The sequence below is a fragment of the Mastigoproctus giganteus genome, chromosome 9 (assembly GCF_048544385.1).
Source record: "Mastigoproctus giganteus isolate SK-2022 chromosome 9, ASM4854438v1, whole genome shotgun sequence".
Classification (NCBI taxonomy): domain Eukaryota; kingdom Metazoa; phylum Arthropoda; class Arachnida; order Uropygi; family Thelyphonidae; genus Mastigoproctus; species Mastigoproctus giganteus.
The window spans coordinates 228,172,736-228,190,306 of NC_143583.1; the positions used below are offsets into that span (position 1 = coordinate 228,172,736).

At 39.8% G+C, this 17,571-nt stretch overlaps 1 protein-coding gene across 3 annotated transcripts in view; it reads left to right on the forward strand.

The window, feature by feature from the left end:
• Positions 1-16,024: 16,024 nt before the first annotated feature.
• The window catches only part of LOC150081158 (protein-L-histidine N-pros-methyltransferase CARNMT1), a 176,199-nt gene continuing 174,652 nt past the window's right edge, over positions 16,025-17,571 (forward strand). For 2 of the 3 annotated variants that reach the window (XM_090380995.1, XM_090380998.1), the window contains exon 1: positions 16,027-16,269. In XM_090380995.1, coding sequence (XP_090237121.1) covers positions 16,142-16,269 — 128 coding nt within the window. In that variant the 5' untranslated portion in view covers positions 16,027-16,141. Of the gene's footprint in view, positions 16,270-17,571 lie in introns of all 3 variants that reach the window. The other variant, XM_090380997.1, reaches the window with a different exon arrangement.

Below are 17,571 nucleotides of genomic sequence, written 5' to 3' on the forward strand. Positions count from 1 at the left end.
CCTACATCTGTCTTTCCTCAATTCGAATTTATGCCCTCTCAGGTGATTTTTCTGAGCTAGAGGAAGAATCCCATCAGCATTGAGCATGCTTAAACCATTCAAGGCTTTATACACCTCTATCAGAACACCTCGCTGGTGCCTAGTCTCCAGACACTGTAATTTGCAAAACTTAAGCCTTTCTTCGTAAGAGCACCCCTTTGTTCCATTCACTAATCTTGTTGCCCTTCTCTGTACTCGTTCCAGCAGCTCTACATCCTTCTTGAAATGAGGCCTCCAGACGTGTATACAGTACTCTAGGTGTGGCCTGACCGTTGCCTTATACAATGGTATAATCACCTCCTTATCCCTGCTGAAAAAATTCCTGTATATCATTGACAATACTCCATGAGCTACTCTTGCAGCCCGTGTGCACTGCTCAGAGAACTTCATATCTGCCTGCACAACCACCCCCAAGGCCCTTTCATTCTCTACCACTGTCAGTGTAGTACCACAGAGTTGATACGTTGCTCTGGGGTTGCTGTTTCCCATGTGTAGTACTTTACATTTGTCAATGTTAAACTTCATTTGCCACCTCTCAGCCCATCTGCTCAACCTTTCCAGATCCTGTTGCAGCAGCATAGTGTCAGTAGTGTCCTTGACAACCCTGCCAACCTTTGTATCGTCTGCAAACTTGGACATTAAGCTTGATATACCATCATCAATATCATTTATAAATACAGAAAACAATAATGGACCCAACACTGAGCCCTGAGGGACTCCACTAATAACATTAGTCCACGATGAGCAGTGTCCATTGATTACCACTCTCTGTCTTCTCCCATCAACCACCCCTTTATCCATAGCAGCAATTTGCCTCCAATGTCACACTGCTCCAATTTGTGTAGCAGTCTTCCATTTGCAACAGTATCAAAAGCCTTTCTAAGATCCAAGTATATAATATCAAAGTTATTCCCTGCATCCAGTTCTTTTGTGACTGCATCATAGTATCCAGTCAAGTTGGTCAGGCAAGACTTCCCCTTAACAAAACCATGCTGCGTCTGAGCTATAACTGAAGTCTTGTCTAAATGATCCTGCAGTGCTTCTTTAACCAGTGCCTCCATTAACTTACCTGGAACAGAAGTTAAACTAACAGGTCTATAATTACTTGTGTCAGCCTTTGATCCTCCTTTGTGAATTGGGGTTACATTTGCCCTCTCCAGTCTATGGGTACCTCCCCTGAGTCCAAAGAAGCTCTCATAATTATGGCTAGGGGTTTGCTTACTTCCTTTGCTGCCTCCTTTAATATAACTGGATAGATCCCATCCACCCCAGGTGCCTTTTTTATGTTTATCCTCAACAATCTCTCCTCCACTTTCCTCTCAGTTATTACAAAATCATCCAGCTCACTGCCAATGTTTACTTTACCTACATCATTCTCCTTCCTGAATAACTCCTCATGCGTGAATGTAGATGCAAAATACTCGTTTAGATTGTTAGCCACCTGAGCAGGATCCTCAACTGTTCAACCATCAATATCCAGTGGACCAATCTGATTCATCCCTTTCCTTCTCGAGTTTAAATATGTAAAGAACTCTTTTCTGTTTTGATTTGCATCCTTTGCCAAGGATTTTTCGTAGTCTGCCTTTGCCTGCCTAATCTCCTTTGTGACTTGGTTACAGACCAACTTATATCTATCATAGGCTTCCATGTCACCCATTAATTTGTATGTATCCCATGCATTTTTCTTCTCTGCCACATGCCTCATTAGTTCATCTGACAACCATTTAGGCCTAAACCTTGAACAATATTTCTTAGTTGGTATGTAAAGCCTGGTAGCCTCCAAGATTAGTTCCTTGAATGCTTCCCATTTTGAGTTCGCTGTTGGTAACATCATCAGTTGGTCCCACTGTATAGAATTTAAATACTGTCTCAGACCATCATAGTCGCCTTTACGAAAACAAAAACCCTTCCCTTTACTTCTGATGGCAGTTACCTCCTTGAGTAAATCCCACTTCAACACACTGTGATCACTGCCACCTAGTGGTTCATTTATCTGCAGATTCTTAATGCATGAAGAATCACTACTGATAATCAGATCAAGAGTATTAAGAGTATTGCTCCCTCTTGTTGCCTCACGAACATGCTGATGTAGAAAACAATCATCCAATAAATCCACAAAAGCCTTGCTAGTGTGCGAGTGACCAACCCACAAATTCCAGTCAATATCTGGGAAATTAAAATCCCCCATTATAAGACTCTCTGATTTACTGGCCCACTCTATTTCCCTGTACAATATCTTATTATACTCATCAGAGTCATTAGGCCTATAGCACACTCCTACTCTCAATTTTGATTTCCCTATGCTTATGTCACACCAAACTGACTCGACACTGTCCTGTCCATCGATGTCGACTGGCTTCACTTCCTTGGACCTTATGTGTTTCTTAATTAATAGCATAACCCCTCCTGTCCTGTCTATCCTTTCTATACACATTGTATTCCCCAAATTCCAGTTCCGCATTACTTATATCTGTGTGACACCATGTCTCTGATATCCCAACAATATCTGCCTTTGATGTTTTGAGCAATACCTCAAATTCATCAAATTTATTTACCAAACTCCTAGCATTGGTGTACACGCAGGTATACATGCACCTGTTTCTATTCTTAGCTACCCTAACACAACCCATGTGTTTACTTGTACCGCAATGACTCCCAGCAGTCTCTGAAGTATCCTGCATCTTGTTTTTCAGGCTTCTGCTCATTTCAATAGAAGCAGTGCAAGAATCACTTCCACCTCTGCCAGTGGCTACTGTTAATCTATTAGTCCTTGTATCCCCCCCCAACTAGCAGTTTTCCGACCCACCTAACACTGCCTCGACAGCATCAGCAAAAATTCTTGCACCCTTTCTATTTAAGTGTATCCCATCCCTGTAGAAGCAATCTCTCCTGTTAACAAGTACAGTCCAGGCTGAAAAAACTTCTACCCCTTGAGCCTTGCACAATCCCTCCAGGGCCGAATTGATCGACAAGGCTCTCATCTTATACTCCCTCCTATCGTGTCTGGGCAGAATTGCAGACACTTTCAAATTCAAACCTAATTCACGGCTTTTTTTCAACATTGACCTGTACTTGCTAATTAATTCCGCCGGTCTCCTACTCTTAATATCATTAGTGCCAACGTGTACAACTATATCACCTTTTGTGCCCTTAAAAGATGATATCCGCTCTACAACGTCATCAACCTTTGCCCCTGGCAGACATACCCTGGTCCTATTCCGCCTATCCTTTTTACAAAGCATGTTCCCCGTTTCCCTGACAATAGGGTCACCAACAACTACTAGTTCCTGTGGGACCAGCGCATTCTGCCTAGGGGGCTGCCTCTGTGTTGCCTGATGACCAAGTGCAAGCTCTGGCGTTGATGTGGGCAGCTGAGAGCTTGATGGGCCCCTCAATTTATTTCCTTCGAGGGCATCCACCCTGTCCTTCAAGCTCTCATAAAGGACCATAACAACACTGAGTTGTCGCCTGATTTCCTTGCACTCCTTACATCGTGCACACACAAAGACATCCCCCTTGGCAGTATCATGTGCCGTACCCGACTGCTCCGCAAATATCAAGCAAACAGTGCATTTTAAAAGACTGTGATTCAGACGGCAACTGCCCCCCTCAGTTCTCCCCTGAACCACAGCACCCCCATTAGCTTGAGCCTTTTGCTTTGCTGCCCTGGTCAGAGTCATGATTCCGATTTAATTCAATAAAATTTCAAAACAAAAATTAAATCCTTAAGTTATATCCCAAAACAGTTATGTTATATATATATATATTTTTTTTTTTTTTAGGTATCTAGTGTTTTCTACGAGTTCCCTTTATACAACTTCCGTATCACGTGTACCACTATAGTTATGTATTAATTATTTGTTACGATTAAGTCGTTATATATATATATAGAGTTAAAAATACAATTTAATTGACAATAAAGTTTATCAAGATTAATAGATTTACTGATTAATTGACAATATTATATTATGCACTATACTACACTAAGCTTATGGTATCGTGTAAAAATGGCGGGAATTCTCGAACGGTACTTCTACGGACTCGTAAGTATTGATTAGCTTCCAAATCTCGCTATCTCAATTTAGAATAAATTAAGGATCCTGACTAGGTCTATAATCTACTTATAGAAGATAATTTGATGTAACAATTGGTTAATAAATCGACTAAATTTGGTTAAAAAAAAAGACCTCTCGTTCAACTTGTGACACGTGGATTTGGTACAAGTAATGCATTTTGGAGGATAATGATGAAGAAAGATGGTATTCTCACTCCAACCCGATCAGTTATTCTCACCTTTAACAGTCCTTCTCTCCCCCACTCAGTTAAAGCAGGATATTTAAATTGCAAAAATCAGACCATATATACCGAATCAATAAGGTGTTACAACTGTCAGCGATACGGACACTCTCAAGCGACATGTCGCAGTAATCCCATCTGTCCACTCTGCGGATCGAAAGAACAAAATCAAGCAAACTGCACCTCCTCTAGACCACTCTGTCCAAAATCTCTCACGGAAATCACCCTGCATTTTCGAAGACATGCGAAATGTGGATATTGAGAAAACAAATACAAAGTAGAAAATAAAGTTACTTATTTGGAAGAAAGAAAACAGATACTTGCAACCAAACGTTCACGTTCCTGTGCTTCAACAGTGAAAAGACAGCAAACTATAGCCACTCAAATGGAAGTGGTAGTACCTATTCTTAGTTCAGAAGACTATAGAGTCCATGGTTGGATCACCAACCATGGACTCTATGGAGCAGAATGGTGTTAAGGGTAAGTTGCTACAATGGATAAAAGGATGGTTAAGTGGGAGAAGACAGAGGGTGGTAACCAATGGGTGCTTCTCTTCGTGGACTAATGTTATTAGTGGAGTCCCACAGGGTTCGGTGTTAGGTTCACTGTTGTTTTGTTTATTTATCAATGATATTGATGAAGGTATATCAGGTTTAATGTCGAAGTTTGCAGATGATACAAAGGTTGGCAGGGTTGTTAATGACAGTAATAGCAGTGTGCTACTGCAACAGGATCTAGATAATTTGAGCAGATGGGCTAAGAAGTGGCAACTGAAGTTTAACCTTGACAAATGCAAAGTACTGCATATGGGTAGAAGTAGCTCCAGAGAAACGTACCAACTGTGTGGTACTACACTTAAGGTGGTAGAAAATGAAAAAGACCTGGGAGTAATTGTGCAGTCAGATATGAAGTTTTCTGAGCAATGCAGACAGGCTGCCAGGGCAGGTCATGGGGGTTTTGTCAATGATATATAGGAATTTTGCTAGCAGGGAGAAGGAGGTGATTGTCCCTCTGTATAAGGCAATGGTCAGGCCACGCCTTGAGTACTGCGTACAGGTCTGGAGGTCTCATTTTAGGAAGAATGTAGATTTACTTGAGCGTGTACAGAGAAGGGCAACAACATTGGTGAGGGGAATGAAGAGATCCTCTTACCAAGAGAGGCTTAAGTTCTGCAAATTGCAGTGGCTGGAGACTAGATACCTGCGCGGTGATCTGATTGAGGTGTATAAGGCCTTGAATGGGTTCAGCACGCTGAATTCTGATGGGATACTTCCACTTGTTCAGATTACGAACCTGAGGGGGCATAAATTCATTTTAAGAAAAGACAGACGTAGAATAGATGTGCGGAAATTTGCCTTTAGCCAGCGGGCGGTTAATTGCTGGAACAAACTTCCATCTGTCGTTGTGGAAGTTGATAGGTTGAATAAATTTAAGGAGGAGCTGGACAGGCATTTGGAGGGAATGGTGTGATTTTGTTTTTTTTGGCTGATGCTGCATAAGCTCATACACTTGCTTTCTTGCATCACATGCCACTACTACTACTACTACTACTACTACTACCTGTAAACAAATTATAGATTGGAGTAAAGTAATATTAATGACAAAAGCAGCTTCACAAGAAACATCCAGCTAAAGAACAGGATACTTCCGTGCCTGGAAAGCAGAAATCAGAAGTAACATCTTCAAAAACAAAGCAAACAGCATCTAGTATACCGTGTGAACAGAAACAAATAAACATAGACGAAATGGATACTGATGATCAGAGAGAGAATGCACTAAACCTACACCCTGCAGAAGATATTGATACACCTCGTCCTAATTTTCCGAAGAAAGACAGACCCAAACATGGTAAACGAAAAAACTCAAAAGCGCAGTCAGGTTCAACAAATAGTTTTCATACCTATATAATGCAGTATATTATTATACGATGGAACTGTCGTGGTTTACGCGGAAAATTGGATGAAATATGATAACAGAACTGCCAAAGGAGGAGTGGCAATTTTGGTGAATGCTAATATACCAGCTAAGCAAACAAGATTAAAAACCAACTTAGAAGGTAGCAGTGAGAATAGCCGTCGGAATTTCTATCACAATCTCATCCCTTTATCTTCCACCAAATGTTCCTCTCTCCAGATCGGAATTAAATGATCTTACTATGCAGTTTCAACCTCCCTATTGCCTTATGGGAGATATGAATGCCCATCATCATCCTTTGGGATATTCTCACACGGACAGTAGAGGTAACTTAATCGAAACTTTCCTATAGGATCAACAACTGAATTTACTGAATACCAGATCTCACACTTATATCAGTTTGGCTACATCAATTTATCCCAGTATAGAATGGTTCGCATTAAATGATCCTTATAACAGTGATCATTTTCCGATAGTATGTTCCATACAGACACCATCGACCTTACAGAAGAAACAAGAACAATATGCAATTTTAAAAAAGCTAATTGGAGTAAATTTATGCAATTAATCAAGCAGGATAAGCAATTAATAAAAAATCTGCCAATAGATAATGCTGTCATATATATCAACGATCAACTGCTAGAAGCATCGATAGCTACAATACCTCAAAGAAGTAAGGCAAGGCATGCACGGTACAACTCTTGGTGGAATGCAGAATGTGCGATTGCAAAAACAAAACAAATTCGTGAATGGAATATATTCCGGAAATATCCAACTACCCTCAATTTGATTGCATATAAAAAAGCCCAAGCCGAAACGAGGAGAATTCAGAAAAAGGCAAAGAAAAAGTTTTGGATCATGTTTGCTTCCACACTTACTAGGAACTCGAATCCTAGTTTGGTGTGGAAAAAAATTCGGATTTTAAGTGGAAGATGTCCCAGCATACAATCTCCAATCTTTCATTGGAAAGGGCAGGACATTTCTACAACAGACGAGATATCAGAAATTCTGGCTGAATCTTTTGCTTCTACATCAGCAGTTACAAGCTACAGCACCGACTTTCAAAAATATAAAGAGCAAGCTGAACAGAGTAAGTTGAATTTCTCTACCAAGATATCTCATTCCAATAATCTACCATTCCTAAAAGAGGAATTACTTAATATCACTACAAAATTGCCTAATAGTGCACCAGGTCCCGATGGCATTTTATACTATGATACAACACTTAAACTGTGATTGTCTGGATATCCTACTAGCTCTATATAATAGTATTTTTCTGAACAACCTGTATCCATCCATATGGCGGCATGCAATTTTCCGGGTTTGCATTTCCCAAACCCGGAAAAGATACTTCCGACACATATAATTATCGCCCTATTTCACTAACCAGCTGCTTAGGGAAAATCCTTGAACGAATGGTGCACAATAGACTCACATGATTACTGGAAAAGGAGAATGTTTTATCACCCCACCAATTTGGATTTAGGAAAAATAGATCAACAGTTGATCTACATGTCAAAGTTGAAACAAATATTAGAAACTCATTTGTAAGAAAGCAGCATATGGTGATGGTAAATCTAGATCTTGAAAAAGCTTTTGACACAACATGGAGATTCGGAATCCTACGAGATCTGTTTCAGTCAGAATACAGAGGACAACTTCCACAATTTATACAAAATTCCTCACTGACAGAACATTTCAGGTATGATATAAAGGCTGTTTATCTACAATAAATATATAACAGGAAGGGTTTCCCCAGGGCTCAGTATTAAGTGCAACCCTGTTTGCGCTGTGAGTGAACAATATCACAAAGGTTATACCACATTCAATGGAATTGTATATGTACTCAAATGATCTTTCCATTTCATTTCAATCACAAAACATGAACACGATTGGACGACAGCTCCAATTATCCATAAACAAACTAGAAGCATGGACTAAAAATAATAGATATAGAATATCTGAGAAAAAATCAGCTGTTATACACTTCTGTAAAATGCGTGGCCTTCATCCCGAACCGATTTTATACTTAAATAAAATTCTTTACCTGTTGTTCAAAATTTCTCCTTCTTAGTCTTAACATTAGATAGAAAACTAAACTTTCATGGACATAGTAGTAGTAGTAGTAGTAGTAGTAGTAGGAGTAGTGGCATGTGATGCAAGAAAGCAAATGTATGAGCTTATGCAGCATCAGCCAAAAAAAAAAAAAAAAAAAATCACACCATTCCCTCCAAATGCCTGTCCAGTTCCTCCTTAAATTTATTCAACCTATCAACTTCCACAACGACAGATGGAAGTTTGTTCCAGCAATTAACCGCCCGCTGGCTAAAGGCAAATTTCCGCACATCTATTCTACATCTGTCCTTTCTTAATTTGAATTTATGCCCCCTTAGGTTCATAATCTGAACAAGTGGAAGGATCCCATCAGAATTCAGCGTGCTGAACCCATTCAAGGCCTCATATACTAAGACTTCGAACTAGTTGCCTCTCAAATCTTAACATCTTGCGCACACTATCTTCAATGGCCTGGGGAGCCAACAGGTACACATTACTACAAATATTTAAAACTTTGATTAGATCTTGTTTGGATTATGAATCTCCTATATATGTTTCCGCAAGAAAGAGCATGTTACATCGCCTAGATTCCATTCACCAGAATGCCCTCCGTATAGCTCTAGGAGCATTTAGAACTTCACCAATTCACAGCCTGTATGTAGATGCATCGGAACCCCCGCTGCACCTTCGACGAGTTTATTTACTGTGCATGTATGCCGCAAAAATATACAATCAGCCATCACATCCAAATTGGTCCATTATTCACGACCCACGATGGACGAGTAATTATGATTGCAAGCCAAATGAAAATAAATCAGTAGGACTGCGTCTCTCACACTTAGCTCGAGTTTGGGAAATACATTTTCAGCACATTTCTGCAGTAGATATAAACTCCGAACCTCCTTGGGTTCCAACTGTGCCTTTGTTCATATCACATCTTACAAACAAGAATAAAAAAGAGATCTCTCCAATCGTTGTACAGAAGGTCCACGCACTGCACAGTTTTGAAAATAGAAATAGTCATCAGATTTACACGGATGGAACAAAATCGAACAACTCAGTAGGTTGTAAAAAGTCTTCATTTTTACTTTTTATTCGCCTTTGAGAGCTGTCATCTCACCAAGTCACCCTATACTCTTGCCACTACTGTACTTGTAGGGTGATATTCACTTCGTGTAAAAGGCTGTTTCCTTTTTTTTTTTTTTTTTTTTTAGCGTACGCTCGTTGACGCCGCGCTAGGGAAAACAGCAGTTGAAACACTATGCCATCTTTATGAGTCCGGTTGATTCACAACAAGAGATCGTTACTCAATCGGATCGGACGAACATCGTGGAGATAGTGTTTATAAAACGGTGAGAAAGTATATGACTTTTGTCAGAGAGAACTGAGTAATGTCAATTAAGGAACATACTTTTGGGTGAAATCTGAACCTGATAACTACGAGTTGATTGTTGTCTGGAAATTCCTTGTGTAGGAATGAACAGACTTTAGACCTAGTGACTACCGCTGGACAGTCTGGAAATGCCACCCCATGCAGATGTGAAGTTTCTCTTTCTCCTCATAAATTCTATTTTTTTTTTTTTACCGGGTCAGGACTCCGAAATAACAGTCCCTGGGATTTTGTGTTCCCCACAAAATTAGCCTTTTGACCAATAGAAGGATTGGAAACTCAAAAAGGGGGGGACATACATATATGCAGATGGGAGACAAAGAAAGGGGAGAAAAAAGAGCATAGACGCAGAGAGACAGGACAGAGAGAGAGAACAGAAGAAAAACTAGGAGAAAAATCTAGAGAGAGAGACGAACACTGAGGAAGCTTTTTTTTTTTTTTTTTTGAGGCTATCTGACCATAAGAGACGTCTTGTGCCGCTGGCTACTGCTCTCAACTGCCAACTCCTGAACATATCAAGGAGTATTCTAGTAAGTTTCACTCCATATTTGTAATACGATAGCTAGCAGAATGAAAATGTCGAACATTAAGACCTAACCCCTTATTAACTAGAGTCCAGTGACAAACAATCCTCCTCCTAGGTACATACTATTGTAGCATTTATTTTATCACACTTAGAACCTAGATTTCAAGGTTAACAAGATCCATTTGTATTAATGGAATACCATCAGTTATGATTAAATCTATATGGCACCCTTACACTTGTATCCAGGTACTCGAACAGCGAGACGATTGTTGGCTCCATAGAGTACGAGCAGCAGTACCAATTAAAGATTACACGAGTTTTATATTAAAAGAACCATATTATGCTGCATTTTGAGGTCTAACTAATAGAAAGATTTCAGAATGAATAAACACAACGCCGATTTTGATGTTGCGAGTCTATTTTCCACGATTCAGAATAGATCTCGAGAACACGAGATTGTTGTCCCAAACAAGTTTAGTATCCTATTAACCTATTGTTTATCCACTAATAAGAGATAAAGAGTTCTTATTTAACTGTTCGAAAGACACCCTAACTTGATTTTTATATCTGTTTGTATGCTACAATTAACAAATCATGTTTTGTTTAATCATCCTTGACTCTTAGCCATTCTCTTGCTACACGTTATCTACAGCACGAGTTTTATATTAAAAGAACCATATTATGCTGCATTTTGAGGTCTAACTAATAGAAAGATTTCAGAATGAATAAACACAACGCCGATTTTGATGTTGCGAGTCTATTTTCCACGATTCAGAATAGATCTCGAGAACACGAGATTATTGTCCCAAAGTATAAACCACTAGTCGATCATGTAAAACACAGGCATTTTCTGGGACATCCGAATAGTGATTGGATTTGCCCGGAACCTTATTGTACACATTGAATGGTGAATAATAGTAAGAGCTGATGACCTGATTCTCCATTGGCATGATGTCCAGCAAGCAGGCACACAATAACAGAAAGCGCTGTGGAACAAGGTGCCGTAGTAGTTTTAATGGAATATACTATATCTGTTTCCTTGCTTCATGTTTGTAGTATTTTCATAGCAGAATTATATGCTATTAAACTAGCACTGGATGATATTATCGAGCACTAACTTCTACCTGCTGTAATCTATACTGACTCCTTAATGGAGTAGCAGCTCTACAAAGTAGCAAATATTCCTCAAATTCCTTGATTCAGCATCTTAAAAAACAACTCAGAGTTTTGCATAAAGCAAGAAAACAGGTGTCTATCTCTTGGATTCCCAGGCATGTTGGTTGGAATCCCAGGAAATAATCATGCAGACCAAGCTGCAAAAAATCCAGATTTTATTATACAAGATAACTTTCAGTTTGTACCATTTACAGATTATAAGGATGCATTTCGTACCAAATATACTTCCATTTGGAAACAACTTTGGAGGGATCACCCGTGAAATAAACTCCTCAAAAAAAAAGATGTGTGTTCATGGCATTCCAGCTCACGTACATATAGACAGGAATAAGTTATATTGACAAGACTGCATATTAGGCATACCTTCCTCACTCACAAACATTTATTTCTAAGAAAAGATCCCTCGCTCTGCTCTGTCTGTCAGATGCAACTTACAGTAAGGCACAGCCTGATTGATTGTCCATCCTTTTCAGCTATTCGAACCACACCCTTCTAATCATTAGCAAACTTGCATGCTCCTCTAACTCTCTTTCATATACTTGGTGACAAAACAAACCTAAGTAAGCTTTTATATATATATTAAACATCTTGGAATAATAAATACACTTTGATATATCCATATATCATTAAAATGAACATAGTGACTCTGACAGACAGATATTGGCCATAGTTGCCAATGTGTCGTGAACTGCGCCTAACAACAACAACAACAACAACAACAACAACAACAACAACAACAACAACAACAACAACAACAACAACAACAACAACGACAACAACAACAACAACAACAACAACAACATTGGGCCCAACACCGAACCGTGGGAAGCTTCACTAATAACATTTGTCCACGAAGAGCAGTGTCCATTGATTACCACTCTCTGTCGTCTCCCACCCTTTGTCTTCTCCCACTCAACCATCCCTTTATCCATTGTAAAAATTTACACATAATGCCATATCTCTCCAATTTATGCAGCATTCTTCCAAGTGCAACAGTATCAAAAGCTTTCCTGAAATCCAAGTGTATGATATTAAAATTATTTTTGGCATTCAGTTCATTTGTGAGCACATCATAGTTTCCAATCAAATTGGTCAGGCAAGACCTCCTTTTAACAAACCCATGCTGTTTTTTCACTCCACAGCTGAGTTATTCGGTCTCTGGAGTAGATAGAAAGGGTTTTCTACCCAGAAATGGGGTTTTATCGTCCAGAAAAACACGCAAATCGACCATAGAACACACGCAATTTTCAGACGCAAATATGAGTTAATGTATTCAATTACGGGCAACCCTAAAATAATAATAATAATAAAAAAAAGTGGTCTGATATCTTCCTGATTATGCAGCCAGTCAGTATCTTGTACATTGTTGGGAGGCAGGTTATTGGCCTATATTTCGCCGGGTTTATTGTATCTTCGTCTTTAGTCTACAGATATGTGATTGCTTGAGTGAGAAACTTCAGCATTGTCTCTGGATTCCTTATCATTCGGATGAACTGCTCGGCCAGATGCTTATGTGTACAAGTGAGCTTCTTGTAGGTTAAAGTCCAGTAGTTCTGGAAGTTATCTATTCCTGGAATTCGCCAGTTGTGAGAGTTCTGGATCGTCTGTTTTACTTCTTGTTCTCGAATCTCCTCCTCTCTCATTTCTTGTACGTCCTTGGTTTTCTTGAGTTCTAGTTCTACCAGAGGGATCGGCTTATTATTATTCCTTTTATATTATTTCTCCATGATTGGGGGTTCCACTTTGTGACGGATATTGCTGTCAAGTACACAGGGTGGTTGTTGTTATGTCTGGTGTTACTGTTGATGATTGGGATGTTACTTGTTGCATATGCCACATCTCTTTGATCTCCTGTCTTAGGTGCGTGTACTTCCTGATTTTTTCCCCCATGGGTTTTCTGTAGGTTGTCAGTGTTGGTTTCCGCAATGTCAATCAGATAGGTAATCGTTTCCTTCTGGTCCACAAGGGTTATATCCGGTCTGTTGTGTGGGACTGTCCTATCCATTATTGTGGCGTGGTCCGAGTACAGCTTGTGGGTTGGGTTTTATAGTACTGTCTGAGGTTCGTACTTGTAGTACGGTACACTTTCTTTGTTCAACTGGTGTTTCCTCGCTAGCTTCTGTGTATTATCTTGGCTACCTGGTCGTGTCTATGAGCGTACTCAGTTGGCATGATCACCTTGCACCCCGCGGTGATGTGTTGGATCGTTTCTAAGGCCAGGTGGCATCGTCGACAGTGTGATCTGACATTCCAGGCTCCTTTGCGATGTATTTTCTATCGTTCCTTTTGTTGATTTCCTGGTATTGGATGGCAAGAATGAATCCTTCAGTCTCGAGGAAGAGCGTCCCGCTAGTGAGCCATGCATTGGAAGCAGTTTTATCTATGTGATCTTAATGGAGAGCATTGTAGTGTCTTCCATGGAGTGTCTTCTCTGCCCATCTTTCTAGCTTCGTTTGTACTTCCTGGATGGGGGGGGGGAACTCCTCGCTTAGGTTGAGTGGGTATACCGCTTGTCTTCTTCCTTATGGCCTGCTGAAGTGCTGCTGTTTGTTTCTGGAAGTAATCCTTCAGGTTCACTATTGCTGTGTTCTATTGTTCAATAAGGCCTATCAGACCCATTCCTCCTTCTTTCCTGGCAATTGTCAGTCACCACCGCAGATTTCGGGCGGTGTTGGCGGCTCTTGGTCATTATTTTCGTTGTATCTCTCATGATGGCATCTAGCACGGTCTAATCTATGATGCCAAAAGAGTATGTTAGCACTCGGACTACCCAGGTGTTTATGGCTCTGTGTTCCGTCCATTTTGGCTTTGCTTTCAGGAGACTTCTGAGTCTCCGATGGTATTTTTCAGGCAGGCCTTAATTTCTTTATTATTAGTAATATTATTATTATTATTAGCTATATGGTGCAAGGAAGCCTGAGGCTAATGCTGCACCAGCCGAAAAGAAAAATTTCCCATGTTACCCTGAGAAAGAGAGAGAAAGAGAAAGAGAGAGAGAGAGAGAGAGAGAGAGAGAGAGAGAGAGAGAGAGAGAGAGAGAAGTAGAAGGGAATCACCAAGAAAGCAAGAAAGAGAAGAATGACCATATCCTTGTGCTGTAACTGCTGAGCCTGCATCATTCCCAAATATTTATAGGCTTCTCCCTCTGCCATGGCTTCCATCTTTTTACCAGTCTGCAGCTGGTAATTTTGGTTGACCAATTTTCCCTGGTGCAATCCTCGGGTCTTGCCTTTGTCTAGACCAAATTCCATCCTAATATCATTGCTGAATTCTTCGGTGATCTGGAGTAGTTCCTGGAGATGTTCTCAGTTCCCACATAGCGCTTGATGCCATCCATGTGCATCAGGTGGGTGAGGGTGTACAGGTTCTTCTTTCGTTCTTTGAGGTTATATCCATACTTTCTGCTGCTGAGCATGGTGGATAGTTGGAGATGCCCTGGGCCCATTGTGGATAGCTGGTTAAGTGCTAGACAGAACCACAATGGGCCCAGGGCATCTCCCTGAAAGATTCTTCTTCGGATGGTGATTGGCCTGGTTGTGATGTTTTCGACCTTAATGTTGGTACTACCTTTCACCAGACTACTCCATTTCTCCTGGGATGTTTGTCACCCTTGGATTGACTTTGTAGACGTTCAGCTCCTCTATTAGCCGGCTATGAGGACAGGGTTGAAGTCCTTGCAGTAATCGATGTAGGCTGTGTACATATTGCGGCGCTTCTTGTAGTCTTGCCCCATAACCCCGGAATCTATGGTTAATTGCTCCTTGCATCCTTTGCTCAGCCACTTGCACCCTTTCTGCTGTTCAGCCATTATGTTCTGGCTCTCCAAGTGGTGTGATATCTTCCTGGTTATACAGCTGGTGAGAATCTTGTACATTGTTGGGAGACAGGTGATTGGCCTATATTTCGCCGGATTTCTTGAATCTTGGTGTTTAGACTACAGTTATGTGATTCCTTGTGTGAGAAGCTTAGGGATTGTCTCTGGGTGCTTTATTATTCGGGTGAACTGCTCTGCCTGGTGCTTCTCTGTGCATGTGAGCTTCTTGTACCAGTAGTTGTGTATGTTATTATTATTATTATTATTATTATTATTATTATTATTAAATATTATCTATATGGTGCAAGGAAGCCTGAGGCTTATGCTGCACTAGCCAAAAAAATATTCCTGAGTTACCTTGAAGAGAGAGAGAGAGAGAGAGAGAGAAAAGAGAGAAGAATGATGATATTCAACTCAGGACCCTGGGCTTGCCAAGCCCATACTCACAAGATGTGAGCCTTTGGAGTGATTATATGATATCAAAATTATTTTATACATCCAGTAATTATTTTTTAGTTCTTATTGCATCATAGTATCCAATCAGATGGTCAGACATGATTGTCCCTTAAGAAATCCATGCTGTGACTGGAGTACAATTTTATTCCTGTCTAGATGGTGACGGGTTACTTATTTTAACCAGTGACTCCATTATTTTTCCTTGATAAGACATATTACACACGGCGCAATATGGCCCAAGTTATTTGGTGTTCCTAAAACCGTATAATCAATAAACTGCAATTATGAACACAATAGTTTTATATTTTGAACATAGGGGGTTTTATAGTGTCGTCAGTTTTTCGATCGTGAATGTTTGTAATATTCGAGTGAAAAGGCTGATAAGTGAATTAGGTATAACCCATTTGTGTTTTTAACAGAGTGCGCTGTAATATTTGAGTACATTTAGCAGTAAATATTTCGATTGAGGAGAATCATGGCGGGTGGAAGTGGTGATGGTACCTTGTCAGACGAACAGTTTGTAAAAACAAATGAAGAAGAGGAGGAGGGCGCTAAAGAAAGGAAACATTTTCAGCGCATAGTAAATGCGTTTCGATGTTACAGGTCAGAATTAGAAGTTTTAAGTTAATACCCTAATGCACTACTTTTTGTGAAAACCACATCTGCTGCTGTAATGCTTAGTATTGCTACACTGAACGAATGACTGGATGTATGGAAAGTACTCGTCTTGCGTGAAATAAAATAGTGGAACTGTTGCATTGTGCGCCTCCCCCCCTTTTTTTAAAAATAATAATAAAGATATACCTTTATAGGTCAAAATGGAACTTTATAAATAAATAATGAAATAAGTTTTTATATTTAATAGGAACAAATATACGGAATTGTGGAATTTTCAAGCTGTTTCTGCTATTGTTAACACGTTTGCTTTGGTAAAGATTTAGTTGTGAGGTCTAACAGTTATTGTCAACCCTTTAGCGAATACCACAGGTCTGTCACAGAATTAAAGAAATGTTACCCACACCACTAACCATCCGTTTTTACGTTATGTGGGGCATGTTTCAAAAATATAAGGCTGCAGTGGACTTTGCGTTGTTCCGCGACCTTGGGACCTTCAGCAACTGCGCCTTGGTAAAGCCTACAGGTCACTCTAGGAAAGGATGCCTGTGAGCATTGAGTTTATTATATTTTTAACAGGTAACCATTAACAGTTCACTGCCTGGTGTGAAGCCTTGCCCCATATAATCGACAAACACCGGTGACCAGAACCACCCGTCCAAAGCAGACACCCAATAATGGGGATACATTTGCATTACCAAAATTAATTTATTTTTTCAATTGCAAGACTAATTCACGTCAACCTTGGGACTGAGCGAATCTTCTGATTTGCAACCTATTAGCTGCACTTACCATCATTATTATGAATAAACTGGCACATATCACAAAAAAAAGGACATTTCATTAATTAAATGAAATTCATACCAGATTGAACTAAATAAAAATAAATAAGAAGAAAACAAGCCTGAATTTTCAAATGTGGAATCTCACTCAACAATAAAGTAGGAACCTAAAAGCCTTTCCATTTTTTAATCAAAGCCATTGAATATTTCAAATTTAGTCTGATTTTTTTCACCAAAATTGAAGGTGCCATCCTTTTTAAAGCAGATGGAAAGCATCCCAAAGTGTGACAAAATACTTTTCAGATAACTTATTCATGACAATCAAAATACAAATATGAATTTAATTACCATTAGGGATAAAGGAAAGGGTTTTTGCTTTCATAAAGGTGACTACAGTGGCCTCAGACAATTTTTTTTAATTCTGTGCAGTGGGGACCAACCGATGTTACCAACAGCAAATTCTAAGTGGGAAGCATTCAAGGAATTAATTGTGGAAGCTACTAGGCTT